The 16,952-nt window shown below is 54.1% G+C and overlaps 2 protein-coding genes across 2 annotated transcripts; both read right to left on the minus strand.

The window, feature by feature from the left end:
* Positions 1 to 424: 424 nt before the first annotated feature.
* On the minus strand, positions 425 to 4,362 carry LOC128783485 (olfactory receptor 51E2-like). Its single transcript, XM_053934228.1, has one exon. The coding sequence runs from the start codon at positions 4,020 to 4,022 to the stop codon at positions 3,072 to 3,074; it is 951 nt and encodes a 316-aa protein (XP_053790203.1). The 5' UTR covers positions 4,023 to 4,362; the 3' UTR covers positions 425 to 3,071.
* Positions 4,363 to 7,817: 3,455 nt separating this feature from the next.
* Positions 7,818 to 9,166, minus strand: LOC128783483 (olfactory receptor 51G2-like). The gene has a single exon (XM_053934226.1). The coding sequence runs from the start codon at positions 8,933 to 8,935 to the stop codon at positions 7,961 to 7,963; it is 975 nt and encodes a 324-aa protein (XP_053790201.1). The 5' UTR covers positions 8,936 to 9,166; the 3' UTR covers positions 7,818 to 7,960.
* Positions 9,167 to 16,952: the final 7,786 nt, after the last annotated feature.

Raw genomic sequence — 16,952 nt, forward strand, 5'->3', positions numbered from 1 at the left:
GGAGAGGAGAGGAGAGGAGAGGAGAGGAGAGGAGAGGAGAGGAGAGGAGAGGAGAGGAGAGGAGAGGAGAGGAGAGGAGAGGAGAGGAGAGGAGAGGAGAGAAGAGGAGAGAAGAGAAGAGAAGAGAGAGAAGAGAAGAGAAGAGAAGAGAAGAGAAGAGAAGAGAAGAGAAGAGAAGAGAAGAGAGAGAAGAGAAGAGAGAGAAGAGAAGAGAGAGAAGAGAAGAGAGAGAAGAGAAGAGAGGAGAGGAGAGGAGAGGAGAGGAGAGGAGAGGAGAGGAGAGGAGAGGAGAGGAGAGGAGAGGAGAGGAGAGGAGAGGAGAAGAGAAGAGAAGAGAAGAGAAGAGAAGAGAAGAGAAGAGAAGAGAAGAGAAGAGAAGAGAAGAGAAGAGAAGAGAAGAGAAGAGAAGAGAAGAGAAGAGAAGAGAAGAGAAGAGAAGAGAAGAGAAGAGAAGAGAAGAGAAGAGAAGAGGAATACTTGGGGGCCATCTCCCAGAAGATTTTCTAGGAATCTCCATCTGCTACAGTCCCATGTGTGTCCTTGTTGCCTCTTTTGCCAGCTCCAGGCTCCTGTGACTCCCAATCCACTTCCCACCTCTCCCAAACTCCTCTTTCCTCCCTCCCTCCACCGTTCCTCGCCTTGTCCCAACCCTTCCCTTTCAGTCAAGCGAACCCAACCCTTCCCTGCACCAGCCCCACCTCTGGCTCTGGCCCTGCTCACGGAGGAGGTGTGGGCTGGGTGTGCCCATGGGCTGGTTGAGGTTTTCCTTCTGCTGCAGGAGAGGTGACCTGGGCCCTCAGCACTGGACATTCCAGGAGGAAAGTGGCAAAGACAAGTGCCATGTTCAGCATGTTCTGTTCCCCAGCAAAGCAACACTCCATGACTAAACTTTGGAGAACAAGATGTGAGTTTTTATCTGCACCCAGGAGAAATCAATCCATCATGCCTTCCTGCTCCGAGCCTCTATTAGCTCTCTGAGAAATAAATGAGTAGGAAATACAATACAGCATTCCAGAGTAGTTCATTCATTTTTCTCTATTATTTTTTTTTTATCAGCACAAGAGGAAAAAACAGGAACATATGGGGAATGAGCAGGAGCCATTTCTCAGTGCCATGGCCACCTGAAAAGGGTTTAGACCCATAATGCCTCTGAAAAATTCATTCACATTTCCCAAATCACATTAGACAGGTACAGATTGTTTTCATTTTTACAAATTTTTTTTTTTACCCTTCTAAGCTCTATTAAACCAGAATATGCCAAAAATGACAGGAGACAGAATTGCCTTGAAGTCCCAGATGAGAACCATTTGTAACTCGCCTAAATGAAAGAATTTATTTTGAAATAAATTGAGGTTGAATTTAGCAGAAAAAGGTTATACCAAGACTGAAGCTGTACCAGCACAGACTACAAAAATGAGGCTTGTTTCACTCCCAGCATTCATTGGAACTGGGAAGAAACTGCACCAAACTCCACCAAACACTGCAGCACTGGGGGCCCCCGCCCACGACAGAGCCTTTGGTGACATCTCCCATCTAAAGTCACGGACAAGAGCCCCTGAGCTCTGGGACCTGCCCCTGTCCTAGAGAGTCAGTCTGTGAGGAGCGGCTGAGGGAGCTGGGAAGGGGCTGGAGAATCCCTGAGGGAGCTGGGAAGGGGCTGAGCCTGGAGCAAAGGAGGCTCAGGGGGGACCCTGTGGCTCTGCACAGCTCCTGCCAGGAGGGGACAGCCGGGACAGGGCTCAGAAAAAGGGACAGGAGGAGAGGGAACGGCCTGAGGCTGGGCCAGGGCAGGCTCAGCTTGGCCAGCAGCAGGAATTTCCCCATGGAAAGGCTGCTCAGGCCTTGGCAGGGGCTGCCCAGGGAGCTTTGCAGTGCCCATCCCTGCAGGTGTCCCCTGGAGGTGGCACTCAGAGCTCTGGGCTGGGGACAAGGTGGGCACGGGGCACAGCTGGCACTGCCTGGGCTGGGAGGGCTTTTCCAGCCCCAGGAATTTGGGATTCTGGGATCCTAATGGAGACACTGGGGTTTGAGAGCACCTGTGCTTCCTGATGCAGTGCAGATCAGGCCAGTGCTGCTGCTGCTCCCCCAGAAAGGTCTGGGCAGGGCCTTGTGCCACCCTGGGGCAGCAAAACCCACGGTGACCAAACGGGAGCTCAGCCCCGGCCCCGCTGGCTGAGGGATCTCTGTGTCTGCTGCAGTGGGAACATCCCTGATTCCCCCTCGAGTGTGAAACCACAACTCGTGGTAACGAGAACACTGAGAGGGGTTCCCCTCAATCCTTGCTCGTCTCTCCGAGGCGTGCCAGAGGATGGTGTCAGACTCTGCTCAGTGGTGCTGGTGGCAGGACGTTTTAGGAATTCCCAGTGTGGCTTGGAAATGAGACTTCCTTCAGCTTGGAGTCATCACTGACATTTATAACTTGCTTGTTTTTTCCCTTGAGATGTTTTCATTTTCTTGAATACAATTACAAATTTAAATGATTTTTACAGTTGCTACCAGTAACTCTGAGTCTGAAGTTTTTACACAGCATCTGCTCTGAGGAGGTTGAGGGGTCTTGACAGAGTGCACAGCAGGTCAGAACAAGACCACAGAGGGGGATGTTCTTTCTCTGAAATGCATTTCTGCATCTGTAATGTCACTTTGGACAGGTGTCCTGTAATTATTTTACTTAAAGAATGATGCTACATGCAAATTTTCTGGCAAAACTTCTGGAATGTGTCTGTGAAACCAATGAATTAACTAAATCATCCCAAACCAGCCGGCATTTTCTCTGCTCTGCCGCTGTTAGAGGTGAGACGGGAACCAAGAGGTGCAATGCTGGGACATCTGTGTAAGTTTGCTGAGTCACTTTTCCCTTCTTGTGGAACCTGCCAGGTTGGGCTTGGATTTAGATCACTGCAGTCATTTCTCTCTGAGTTTGGTGAGGGCAAACACTCTCTGGGGGAGTGTACAATCAGCTTTTGCCTGGTGGCAGCGCCTCAGAGCACACGGAGAGGACAGTCCAGCACCAAAGGCTCTGAGTGTAAAACAAGGTGAGCCAGAGTGAGGACACGGGCAGCGCCCAGCTCAGGTCACCGGGGAGCTCTGTCGGTGACGTGAATCAAGCTCAGGATCCTCCTCTGGATCTGCTTGGTCCTCACCCCGTAGATGATAGGGTTGAGCACGGCGGGCACCAGGATGTAGATGTTGCCCATGATGATGTGGACCAGCGGAGCCAGGTCCTTCCCAAACCTGTGCACCACAGACAGCCCGATCAGGGGCACGTAGAAGGCCAGCACCACGCAGATGTGGGCGATGCAGGTGCTGAACACCTTGAGCCGCTCCCTCCAGGCCGCGAGGCGCAGGACGGCCTTCAGGATGAGCAGGTAGGAGAGGCAGATGAGCACGGCGTCCAGCCCCATGACCAGCAGGATGGCGGTGAGCCCGTACACCACGCTGGGGGTGGTGTTGGCGCAGGCCAGGTTCATCACGTCCTGGTGCAGGCAGAAGGAGTGGGACAGCACGCGGGAGCCGCAGAAGGGCAGGGGCAGGAGGAGCAGGGGCAGCGGCAGGAAGAAGAGCACTCCTCTGGCCACGGCCAGCAGCCCGATCTTGGCCGTGGCGCCGTTGGTGAGGATGGCGGCGTGCCGCAGCGGGTGGCAGATGGCCACGTAGCGGTCCACGGCCATGGCCAGCAGCACGGTGGACTCGACGGCCGAGAGCGTGTGGATGAGGAACATCTGGAGCAGGCAGGCGGCGAAGCTGATCTCCCTGCTGCCGAACCAGTAGAAGCAGAGGATGCGCGGCACGGTGGCCGTGGCCAGCGCCAGGTCGATGGCGGCCAGCATGCAGAGGAAGAAGTACATGGGCGCGTGCAGGCTGGGCTCGGCGCGCACCACCAGCAGCACGGCGCCGTTGCCCAGCACCGCCAGCACGTAGGCCGAGCACAGCGGGATGGCCATCCAGGACTGCGCCGCCTCCAGCCCCGGCAGGCTGGCCAGGATGAAGGACGGGCTGAGCTCAGAGCTGTTGGAGAAGGGCATGGCCCGCGGCGCCAGGGCCACTCATGCTACGCCCGGGCGCTTCCTGCTGCAAGGGAAACACAAACTTTTTACCAGCCCTTTCCCATGGCTTGGGATCCCACAGGGCCATTCCTGGCATTCTCAGAGCTGCCACGCTGATGCAGAGAGCTCCTCTCCCGGTTTTTTACCCCGTTATGGCTCTGTGCAACAACATATGCAGTGACAAAATGCTGACATTTCAGTTCGAACGGGAATTGCCTGAATTCTCTAAAAGGCAGAACACCATAAAATCAACCTTTTGAATAGTAAACCCATCAGCTGAACTTGTTTGCTTTTCTTTCTAAAGGACAAAATTAAAAATTATAACAAAAAACCCGGCAGATTTTTAGTGCTCTCTCAGAATACTTCAGTGCTGCTTGATTTTTTCCATATGTGCTGTGGTGTCCTGTCAGAAATGTGCTCAGTGAGGCTGAAGCTGGCAGTGCTGCCTCCCACGACCCAGCCCTCCCCAGAGCAGCTCACAGGCGCAGGCAGACATGGATCTTTCAAATTTTTTTTCACATACAAATTGGATTTTCATCCTATGACATGTATGGAAAAAACAGAATATCTGTAGAAAAAACCAATCAGATTGTTCACCTTATTCTGTACCTGTAGATTTTCCAGGAGCGCTGTGATCCAAGGGAAATGGCCTGAAGATACATAAAAGGCTTTGCTTTAGGTACCTTTCTATTTTCAGGCACCAAGCCAGTACCTGTGCTGAAATAAACCCACCATCCCTCCTGCCCTGGATGGGCAGCACAAGGTCAAGCTCAACCTGAGCTTTCTGGTTATTGCTTTCATGCCCAATCTGTGCAAATCAACAATGCAAAGTGGCTTTATGGCAAGCTCTGCAGGTTACTAATGGAGTTATTTTATAAGTAATGTTGGGTTGTGAAACATGGGGTTTTTATTGCACATCTGTGCTGAAGGCCTAAAATAGCATCAGGCTTTATTCTCCCGATCTGGGGCTTTTCCATCTCAGATGTATAACAAGTAGGACTCACATTGTAGCTTTTTATACCCGATTTACACACAGTGTGGGAGGACTCTTGCTGTCACTGTGCCCAAAATCTATTCCAGGGATGTCAGCCAAGCGCTTGAATTAAGACACAAAAGGAATGAACAAGGAGCCTCGGTAATCACCAACAGGTACTGAGGCACCTCAGCTGCCAGCCCTGATGGGATTACCTGAGTCTCACGGGAAAATTCCTGCCCTCCTGATCATTTCCCTGAGGGAATGGGGCTGTGAGACAGCCCTGTGAAACAACCCCCGATGCTTCAGTTCGCTCCAGTTCTCTGGCACTGGTACATGTAGGCAGGTTTTCATAAGAGGCTCAGGATTTGGGATTGCTGGTGGGCAGGGCGGGTGCTGAGAGGGACTGGATTTCTGCACAAGTGGAAACTGGATCCGTGTCTTTGAAACACCAGTAAATGCAGATTTATTTTCCTAGGGGGACCCAAGCAGCACCCCCAGCAGTAAATCACAGAATCACTGGAGGTTGGAAATCCAGGATCATTGAGTCCAACCTTTGACCCTGCCTCATCAAAGAACCATGGAATGGTTTGGGTTGGGAGGAACCTTGGAGCTCATCCCGTTCCACCCCTGCCATGGCAGGGTCACCTCCCACTGTGCCAGGCTGCTCCAGCCCCAGTGTCCAACCTGGCCTTGGGCACTGCCAGGGATCCAGGGGCAGCCCCAGCTGCTCTGGCAATTCCATCCCAGCCCCTGCCCACCCTGCCAGGGAACAATTCCCAATTCCCAATCTCCCATCCAGCCCTGCCCTCTGGCACTGGGAGCCATTCCCTGGCTCCTGTCCCTCCAGGCCTTGTCCCCAGTCCCTCTGCAGCTCTCCTGGAGCCCCTTCAGGCCCTGCCAGGGGCTCTGAGCTCTCCCTGGAGCTTCTCCTCTCCAGGCTGAACGACCCCATCTCTCCCATATTTCTTCTCCTTCTTTCTCCTTCTCTGCCTTCTCTCTCTTTCCCTTCCCCTTCCTCTCCCCTCCAACCTTTATCTTTCCCTCTTTCATTCCCCCTCCACCCTGCTCTCCAGCTGTGCTGACAGATGTGCTGATAAATCCCCCCACTTTGCCCTCCAAGTCCCCCACAAACATTTTCTTACTGTGGCACAGGCTCCTCGGGCTTTTTGTTTCAGAGCAGTTTTGGGGAAGAGCTGCAGCCAGGAAACACGGACATCCAGGGGTGAACTCTGGAAGTTTTCAGAATGGGAGCAGACTCAGAATCTTCTCAGAACTCTCAATCATCAATTTCAGAATCCCGTGTGAGGATGCTGCAAGCCAGGCATCTCCACAGCAAAGCTCTTTTCTCCTGGCTGTTCCTCTCTTCTGTAAATTTTTCCTGCAAGCTCCGGTTTAGATCAGAAGTATTTGAGCAGAGCTCTCCCCTTCCCCAGTGGCAGTGGGAGCTGCTCCCCAGGCTGAGCTCCTGGGTGCTGTTGGTGTCTCACCCTGGGCAAGGGACCCTGGGACACAGCGAGATAATGAGCACAACACAGAGCAAGCAGTGGCCTGGGAATCCTCCCCTTAGGAATCCTCCCTGCCCTCTTTCTGCTTTTTTATGGAGCTGTTTCCGCTCCATTATTTTTTTCTTTCAATTTTTTTTCTCTCCAGCTACTGCACATGTGGAGCAGAATAGAAAGTCTGATCTGGGCTGATGAAGTGCTCAGTATCAGGCAAGACCAGGACAGTTCAGGGCTGGGATCCTGTCCCGGTGCCTTTGCTGCCTCATCCCTCCAAAGTAAACACTGACTGTTGCTCCTTCTCCACCGTGCTCAAGACTGGCCAAAGTGTGGTTTGAGATCAACAGAACTACAGCTCTGCCATTTGGAGGAGTGAAATATTCACAACTGGACGTGGCTCTCAGTGCTCTGGTGTGAGTGACAAGGTGGGCGATCAGTCACAGGTCTGGGAGGGCTTTTCCAACCCTAGTGGTTCTGTGATTCTGTTCTGTGATTTTGGGACATTTTATTCTGTCTGTGGGAGCCAGGAGAAACATGAAACTTTCTGCCTGCCTGGCTCACACCCAGCCTCCAGCAGAGCAAGGAGGTGCTGGGACATGCTGTCATCTCCCACTCTGGATGCCCCTGGGGATCTCCTCTCATCCTGCTGAGGGGCACAGCCAGCACCAGCAGCGCTCAGATGGAAGGCAGCAGCACGAGTGTCAGGAAGTTCAGCCATTCCTACAATGTTTTTGAACTCCCCTCTTTTTTTGCAAGAGAGCTTCCAGCCCCACCAGACCCCCAAGCCCACCCAGAGACACAGCTGGCTCATCCAGTCCTGCTCATCTGCGGCACACCCTGAAGATTTTAGGCAGCTCCAGCCTAATCTTTCTGCATCATATAGACAGAAAAAAAGGCCTCCTCAAATCTTATGACCTTTCACAGCGAGTAGATGGATTTTATTGCAGATGCTGCACATACATGACATTCAAGGCAGAACAATGACTGGGACATTAACTAGACCTGGCAAGCTGGTAAGACTCAAAGATTCCAAAAGCAGTGCACAAGCAGCTGTTTTGTCACTGGGGATGGACACGGCACTCCAGACAATTGGATGATGGCTGAGCATGATTTTCAAGGGCTGAGAGTGCTCTGGGCCCCTCAACAAGGCCTAATGAGAAATGCTCTGTGCAGGAAGGGAGGAAAGCACCAGGCTAGGACATAACATGAAAGCTCACAGCTTTGGGATGAGGAACGGCATCCCATGGATCTGCACTTCTTTCCTCTGGCAATGACCTGCATGGATGGAGCACCAAGAGAGCATCCACCAGCTCTGACTGGGAAACCAGGCCAAGAGCTCTGACCAAGGAACCAGTCCCAGAGGTCTGACAGAGAGCCCAGGCCCAGAGGTCTGACAGAGAGCCCAGTCCACCAGCACTTTCTGGCAGAACTAGTGGAGGAAACTACCAGTCAGAGCCACGCTTCCTGCACAGGGCCCTGAGCAAAGCCTCCCGGATGTGGGTGGATTTTATGCTGTAGATAACGGGGTTGAGAGCGGGGGGAATGATGAGGTAGGTGTAGGCCACCAAGGTGTTAACGAGGGGAGGAACGTTCTTCCCAAAGCGATGGATCATGGACAGTCCGATCATGGGGATGAAGAACACGAGGACAGCACAGATGTGGGAGACACAGGTGTTGAGAGCCTTCAGACACTCCTCCTTGGTGGTGAGGCTGACCACGGTTCTGATGATGAGGATGTAGGACAGCACGATGAAGATGAAGTCCATCCCCACCGTGGACAAGAGAATGATCATCCCGTAGAAGACATTGACCTTGATATCTGCGCAGGCCAGGTTCATGATGTCAGGATGGAAGCAGAAGGAGTGGGACAGCTCCGTCTTGCCGCAGTAGGTCAGTCTCTTGAGCAGGAAGGGAATGGGGAGCAGCGAGACCATGCCCCTCAGCACAATGGCCAGGCCTATCTTGAGGACGGTGCTCTTGGTCAGGATGGCCGGGTGTCTCAGCGGGTGGGAGATGGCGATGAAGCGGTCAAAGGCCATGGCCAGGAGCACGGAGGACTCGATGAAGGACAGGATGTGGATGAAATACATCTGAGCGAGGCAGGCGTCGAAGCCGATCCTGCGCACGTCGAACCAAAAGAGGCCCAGGGTGGTGGGCAGGGTGCAGAGAGCCAGGCCCAGGTCGGTGACTGCCAGCATGGACAGGAAGTAGTACATGGGCTCGTGAAGGCTGGGGGTCCTCCTGATGATGAACAGGATCACGCAGTTCCCCAAGAGAGCAGTAAGGTAGAGGGCACAGAAAGGGATGGAGATCCAGGGGTGAAGGGCTTCCAGGCCCGGGATGCCCATCATGAGGAAAGCTGAAGGCTGATGGAAGGAGCCATTGAATTCCCACGGGGTGTGTGAGTCATGCTCCATCCCAGCTCAGCTCTCACATGGCCTAGACCTAAAACAAACCAACAACACAAACTCCACGTAGCTGGACTCTGCGCTGAACAGAGGAGCTGCACATCCCTCCACCTCCCCACCAGCCCTGCAGGCATGCCTGTGCTGTTTGGGAACAGTGCCACATACAGCTACACTCCTGCTCACCCATTAAACCCTAAACTGAGGAAAAGGATGGACAGTTTTTGTTGAAAAAGAGGAGAAAAAAAAAAACAACTTGAAATGCTTTAGAATGAAAAGAAAAACATTCCACCATTTCACAGTTGTCCCCAAATTCCACAGTTTGAGATGCTCTGTGGAGTGAGCAAACGCCTTTTCTGTGCTCATCCCAACCATGACCAAGCTGCTAAGCCAAGGCTGCTTTTTTATGCCAACTGGAGATCAAAAGACGTGAAAATTGTGAAAGTTTAACCCTGACACTTCTTATTTAGGAAATCAACACTGGAAACAAATCCAAAATTTGTTGGCACTGGCACTGGCACAGGCTGCCCAGAGAAGCTGTGGCTACCCCATCCCTGCGAGTGTTTAACACCAGACTGGAGCAGCCTGGACCAGTGGGAGGTGTCCCTGCCCGTGGAGCTGTGGGAACAGGAGGGTCTTTAAGGCCTCTCCCTGCCTGGGATTCCATGATTTCCAACAGAGCAGAGAATCAGCCACCAGACCCTCTCAGCTCAGAAGATGGGTCCTGGGGCAAGGTGGGTTTTCAGTGGTACCCACACGCAACTTTTCACAACCTTTACTGCCAGGTGGAGGGGAATAACTGAGCAAAACCCCACGTGGACACAGGCTCTGCGTGGTGCCTGGGACACCTGTTGAGAACAGGCAAGCACAAGGCAAAGCACAAGGCAAAGCACAGGATGTTCCAGGCTCAGAGCCCTGGGGAGGATCCTGGGAAAGGCCCTGGGGATGAACTGGAGGGGAGGGGGCACACGGGATACGGTGGGTGTTTTACACCAGGACCCAGAGGAGAGGGCAGGGAGGCCTTGGCAGAGATCCGGCAGTGTCTGCTCCAGTTCAGCAGGATGTCAGTGGGACAGGTGGGTGGAGAACGCCCTGGAATAAGAGATCCAGGAAAGAGGCTTGCTCAGCCCCGAGAAGAGAAGTTTTGAAGGGATCTTCCTCCAAGGAGGCATCAAGGATCTTCACAGCCGAGTGTGGAAGAAGGATGGGAGGCAGCAGGTGGAAGATGAAATGAGGGAGGTTTAGACTGAATTAAATGAGAAATGTTTCCCCATCAAGCACTGGAGCAGGTTGCCCAGAGGCTGCACATCTCCACGCACAGAAGTTTTCAGGACCCGACTGGCAAAGCCGTGAGAAGTCCCAGCTGGCCCTGCATGAGGCAGGTGCTGGACCAGAGATCTTCAGAAGTCTCTCCAACATGAATTATCCAATGAACCTCCGAGCCTTGGCACAATCCAGTTTCCTACATTTCCTGTGACAATGCTGGACAGGCTGACAGGGTCCCTGAGCCCCTCAGTGACAGAGTGACCTGCTCTGGCTGGGGGAAAGCAGCAAATGTGCAAGATGAGCTAATTAATGCAAAAAAATATTTGTGACTTCAGTCTTCCTTCACCTTCCACAGGATACAGAACTTGGGCCACAGTGGGTCTGCATTATCAGCCAGAGGGTTTGCTGTAACACAGCTCATCTTTGAATAACAGACAATTCTTCCATGACGTATTTTTTAGGGTCCTAATACAATTTTCTTCATTAGATTCTCAGCTTGAGAGTCTAATGTGACAATAAATCCTGAAGCTTAGCAAGGACAAACATCTTCCTGCTCTGGGGCAAAAGCAGCACATACCTGATGGGACCTGGGGAAAACCCCAAATCATTTGATTTCCTCCAGGCGGGGCAGAGCCACGTGTGCCAGGTGCTGAAGGGTGCTCAGCCCTTCCTCAGGAGAACCTGGGCAGCACGGGGAGGGCTTGGCTGTGCCTGGGCAGCTGCTGCATCCCCCGATGGTTCCACAGAGCCCACAGGTACCTCTGGTCCTCGCTGCTGGCTCAGAGCTCCCCAAAGGTAAGAGTTGCCCCTTTCTGCCAATGCAACAGCATCTGGAGGGCGGGCAGGCCCTGGCACAGGGTGCCCAGAGCAGCTGGGGCTGCCCCTGGGTCCCTGGCAGTGCCCAAGGCCAGGCTGGACACTGGGTGGCACTGAATGAGCTTTAAGGTCCCTTTCTACCCAGGCCTATCTATTTAACTTTCTACCTATCTATTTCTTTAACTTTCTACCTATCTATTAACCCTTTCTACCCAGACCTATCTGTTCCACGATTCTGCTGCCTGAGCAGTGAATTCAATCTGCTGACTCCTGCAACTCAGTCACGTCTGGGGCCTGGGTTAAAAACCTAAAGAATCTGAGTGTGTGCAGGCCTGTGTCCCTGAGCGCAGCTTCTGGCAGGCATCCAGAGCTCTCAGAGACACTGAGCTTCAACAGCTCTCCAGGAATACGGAGGTGGACAAAGAGACTGTTAGAGCACCAAGGAGAGAGGGGACTGGTGAGAACTCCCTGGGGCTGTAGGAGATGCTTCACTTATAAGAAAACCTTCCCTCAAACCTGACTTTGTCCAGCACCAGCAACTCCCACCACAGTGTAGAAGTCACTCAGGAACAGGATCTATTCACTCTGCTCCCTCCTGAGCTGCTCTGCTTTGTTACGTGCCCCAACACGTTACAGATGCAGGTTCCACCCTCAGACGGTTTTACCCCTCCATGTTCTGTGTGTGTGTCTGTAAGGGATGTGTATAAATATACACACATGTAATGTGTCAAATGTGTAAACAACCAGGCAGGCATGTTTATGTGCATTTCTATGTGTGTAGGTAACACAGCTCAACTTACAGCAGGCACGTGTCTGTCACAGAATCACAGAGCCACAAAACCAGGGCAGAAAAGATCTCCTGGCTGTCTGTCATGGGATGGCAATTGCACCTTTCTTGTGCAGCCAGGCCCTGAGGAGGAAGCAAACCTCCCATTCCTGGAGGATGCCAAGTTAAAGATTGGTGGCAGCCCTGGGAGGTGGCTGCTGAGCCACGGAGAGGGTGTCTCCTGCCCAGTGCCCGAGGTGCTCCTGCTCCCCAGGAGCAGCCCAGCCTGCCTGGCAGAAGAGGCCAGGCACCAGAACCCTCATGCAGGACATGGTGTCATTCCTTCTCATGCCTTTAAAGCCACTTCCTGATTTTTGCCCGTGTCTGACTTTGATGTTCACCAGTAGCTCCAAATTCTGGTGTTACTGTCAGCGAGGGCGGGAGCTGGGGCTGGGCTCAGACATCTGCTTCTTCCCAAAGAGGAGCCCTTGCTGTTTTCACAGCAGCATCGCTGCCTACCCAACAACCAAGTGAGGGCTCAGCGAAGGGAGCAGGATCAGCAGGGCACCTGGGGATGCAGCTCCCAGAGAGCCCCACTGCCTGCTGACATTGGAGACCGGGACAGGGGCCATGGCCGGGGCCATTCCCACAGCTGAGACGGACCCCAGGAGTGGGAGAGCAGCTGGATCTCACACCAAGCCCATCGACACCACCGATGGCTCCACACGGGATGCCAACAGCCCCCTCCCTCCACACATCCCACCCACGGCCACCACGGAGCCAGGGGGACCACCCGAGTGGCACTGGGGCCATGGGGACCACCCGTGTCACTGTGCCACCAAAGGGGCTCAGGGAGCAGCGCTGGGCACAGCTCCCACCCGTGTCACTGTGCCACCAAAGGGGCTCAGGGAGCAGCGCTGGGCACAGCTCCCACCCGTGTCACTGTGCCACCAAAAGGGCTCAGGGAGCAGCGCTGGGCACAGCTCCCACCCGTGTCACTGTGCCACCAAAGGGGCTCAGGAGCTGCCTGCACTTACCGAGGGTGCCAGGGACTCCTGGGCCAGCGCAGGCTCAGCCGTGTCGAGGAGCAGAGGGAGATGCCATGTCCATGTCCATGTCTGTGTCCATGCCCGTGCCCGTGCCCGTGCCCGTGCCCGTGCCCGTGCCCGCAGGGCAGCCCTTATAACGCTGACCCTGCCCAATCACCCGAGCCGTGAGCCCCGGCTCCTGTGCGCAAACAGCAGGAGGAGTGTGTGCAGTAAATGAGCATTTCCATTTATGCCGCCCTCCCAGCAGGCAGGATTTTCTCCTGATAGTTTATTGGTGACATGTTTATGGCTCCCGGTGATTTATGGCTGGCAGTGCTGCAGCCACAGTGCTGGCAATACACATAATTTTTATTGGGAGGGTAAATCTGTAGTGGAAGTCATAAATTTTGCAAGAGAAGTGCTTTCAGCATTGCTCCAAGGGAATGACAGAAGGGAAGTTCTGGCTGTGTCCCCTTGACTGGTGAGACACGAAATGTTTAATTAAAATCATAATATGTTGCACAATAAAAACAAACTGGATGTCACAAAGGCAAACACAGCCCCAGGTGTCCCCTCGGGCGGCCCAGGAGCTGTCTGTGTCAAGATGTCTTGTGGCAATAAGTTTATCTTTGCCCCCCAGCTGTGGGGTGGAAACTGAATTTAACCACTATTTCTGCGCCTGAACCGGGCCAGGGAGAGCAAATGGGTTTGTCTCACGTGAGGTGTCTGTAGAAAATGCAGCCTCTGGCCCTAAAAGACACTTCTGCAGCTGTAAACCCATCTGTGCTGGGGCACTGCCCTCCATGGAAACCAGGAAATTCACAGAATGCCAGGATCACTGAGATTGGAGACGTGTCCAATACCACTGAGTCCAGCCTGTGCCCAAACCCCACCTTGTCCCCAGCCCAGGGCACCGAGTGCCACGTCCAGGCCTCCCCTGGACCCCTCCAGGGATGGGCTCTTGTAAAGGTTTGCACATGGGAGGACAGGAGGAGAGGGAACGGCCTCAGGCTGGGCCAGGGCAGGCTCAGCTTGGCCAGCAGCAGGAATTTCCCCATGGAAAGGCTGCTCAGGCCTTGGCAGGGGCTGCCCAGGGAGCTTTGCAGTGCCCATCCCTGCAGGTGTCCCCTGGGGGTGGCACTCAGAGCTCTGGGCTGGGGACAAGGTGGGCACGGGGCACAGCTGGCACTGCATGGGCTGGGAGGGCTTTTCCAGCCCCGGGGATTTGGGATTCTGGGATTCCATGACCAAGCCCTTTTCCTTCCCTCCTTGCCCTCCCTTCCCACACTCCTCTCAGCACTGACCCCCTGAACTCTGCCCTGCAGAGTCAGTTTATGGCTCTGGCTCATCCTCAAAGCACAAACACTTCCAGCACAGGCTGCCGGTGCCAAGGGCAGGCTGTGCCCACCCCGGCCGGGCCCCTGGGAAAGCTCCTGCTATTTTCTTAAAGATGGGAAAATAGATGGAAGCTGTTCACACCCTCCCCACTCACAGCAGTACCCACGTGTCTGGGAAAGGGAGTTAAGCAGAAAACCAGCAAGAGTGGCTTGGTGGGAGCACGGCAGGGAGACATCCCTGTGGGAAGCTTGGTGTGGGCAACTCTTGAGGCACAAAGCAGAGGAATTGTAAGATTTGGAGCATATGGGGTACGATAAGCAATCTCACACTGTAAAACAGGGTGATTGAAGGAAGTTGTGGCTGCCCCATCCCTGGAAGGGTTCAAGGCCAGGCTGGAGCATCCTGCTCTAGTGAAAGGTGTTCCTGCCCATGGCAGGGGGTGAAACAGGATGACCTTTAAGGTTCCTCTCCAAGCAAACCACTCTGGAGTTCTCTTCTATTGAGTAAACTGAAGAATCCTCCATCTTGCCATCCTGCCATGAAGAATGGCTATTAATGGCCATTTAGGAAGGTAATTTTCAGCTTATCATTCCCCTGGCACATGTCCCAGCATCTGGCAATCAATTCAGAGGTTTCCTGAGCAGGAGGCAGCACCTCAGCCACCGTGTTTCATAGAAAACAAAAAATCTCTCACCCGTGGACCTGTCTGATCATTTTGCACATCATTTGGGATCCCACCACATCCAGCAGTGATGAGTTCCATAATTCCACTATAAGCTCATTTTAAAAACTACTTCTTTACTTGATCAAAATCATAGAAAGGTTTGTGCTGGCAGTGACTTCAAATACCAATTTATGAATATTTTTAATATATCTTTAATATGCTGACATTTTCAGGGCGTGTTCTCCCCTTCCTGGTTTACGTAGTGTGAGTGAAGCTGAATAATTACTCATATGGATCATCTCCTCCTTTTCTCTTATAGACATTTCCTGTATTCCTTTATTGTCTCTGCTCAGGACTGAAAATTCCTTTTCTGACAATCTCGATTTCTACAGGAGCTTCCTTAGAGTGGTCAGGCTGATAGACCGAAATGTTGTAGGCTCCATCCAACCAAATCTTCCCCTTCCCACTCCCTTTCCCCTTTCCCATTTCCCCTTTCCCCTTTCCCTTCCCCTTCTCTTGCCTTCCCGTTTCCTCACTCTGCACAGGTCCTGCCAGGAGGGGACAGCCAGGACAGGGCTCAGAAAAAGGGACAGGAGGAGAGGGAACGGCCTCAGGCTGGGCCAGGGCAGGCTCAGCTTGGCCAGCAGCAGGAATTTCCCCATGGAAAGGCTGCTCAGGCCTTGGCAGGGGCTGCCCAGGGAGCTTTGCAGTGCCCATCCCTGCAGGTGTCCCCTGGAGGTGGCACTCAGAGCTCTGGGCTGGGGACAAGGTGGGCACAGCTGGCACTGTCTGGGCTGGGAGGGCTTTTCCAGCCCCGAGGATTTGGGGATTTTGGGATTCATCATCCGATGAACATCTTATGACCTTTGCACTGACCATGGAAGGAATAACAGAGGGAGATGCTCCCACTCCTTTTTCACACCTGCACAGCTGCAGCTCCTGCAGAGGTGAGGGTGTGGGGGCAGCTCCAGGGGAGAAATGGTGACTTTAACTGGAATCAGCACAAGCCCCAGTAAAGCCAAGGGGAATCAGCCAATTTCCTGTGCTGCCGTGAGCGACGCACGGGAGCCCCGTGGCCCCCACACCCCTCCTGCCAAGTGAATGAGCTCTGCAGGGGCAAACATTGACACAGCTAATGCCTGGCTTGGTCCATCAGGGAAATAACCCACGGGGGCTCAGAAAACGCCCAGGGCACAGGGAGTGGGGCTGTACAGGCAGCAGACTCCACTTTTAGTGCACGGGATGGAAAATCAAACAGTCCCAGAGACATCTGCAAACAGCGGGTTCTGCTTGCCCATATTGAATGGAGAGGGCAGAGAGGTTCAGAGGCACAGCCCGAGTGTCCCTGGCTGGAAACAGGCTCAGAGCAGGCACGGCCCAAACCTCTGCCAGGCTGAGAGGTGCACATGAAAGAGGTCCAGAGCTCTTAGACATCGTCCAAAGGAGGGACACGAGGATGGGGAAGGTCTGGAGGGGCCCCCCGAGGTCCCTGGCTCAGCTCAGCCTGGAGCAGCCTGAGGTCAGAGCTCCCCGGGGCTGCAGCTCCTCCCGAGGGGCAGCGCAGGGACAGCTCCGATCTCTGCTCTGGGACAGGGACAGCAGCCAGGGAGCGCCTGGGGCTGGGCCAGGGCACCTCAGGCTGGAGAGCAGGGAAAGGCTCTTCTTCCCCAGAGCCTGCTGGCACTGCCCAGGCTCCCCAGGGAATGGGCACGGCCCCGAGGCTGCCAGAGCTCCAGGAGCCTTTGGACAGCGCTGCCAGGGGTGCCCAGGCTGGGGCTGGTGGGGGTCTGGGCAGGGCAGGGCTGGCACTAGGGGATCCCTGGGGGTCCCTCCCAGCTCAGGAGATTCTGGGATTCTGAATAACAACTGGGATGCAATAAATGTACCCTGATGGGAAAAGAATGCCAGGCAAAGCTGTGAGACTCCTGCTGCTGGGTGGTCCCCAGGGCAGCAGTGCCCAGCCCCCAGAGCCAGCACCACGCTGGGGACTCTCGGACAAACGAGAGTCATTCCTGAGGGGAACGTTCCTCCCAGTTCTCCTCCAGCTCCCCATCCACAGCACAGCTCACCAGGAATGGCTGGCAGGGAGAGGGCACAGCATTACCTGTGGGGAGACCACTGCTCTGCCAAAGCAGCCAGAAAGTGTCACTG

Source organism: Vidua chalybeata, chromosome 2 (genome assembly GCF_026979565.1).
Source record: "Vidua chalybeata isolate OUT-0048 chromosome 2, bVidCha1 merged haplotype, whole genome shotgun sequence".
NCBI lineage: Eukaryota > Metazoa > Chordata > Aves > Passeriformes > Viduidae > Vidua > Vidua chalybeata.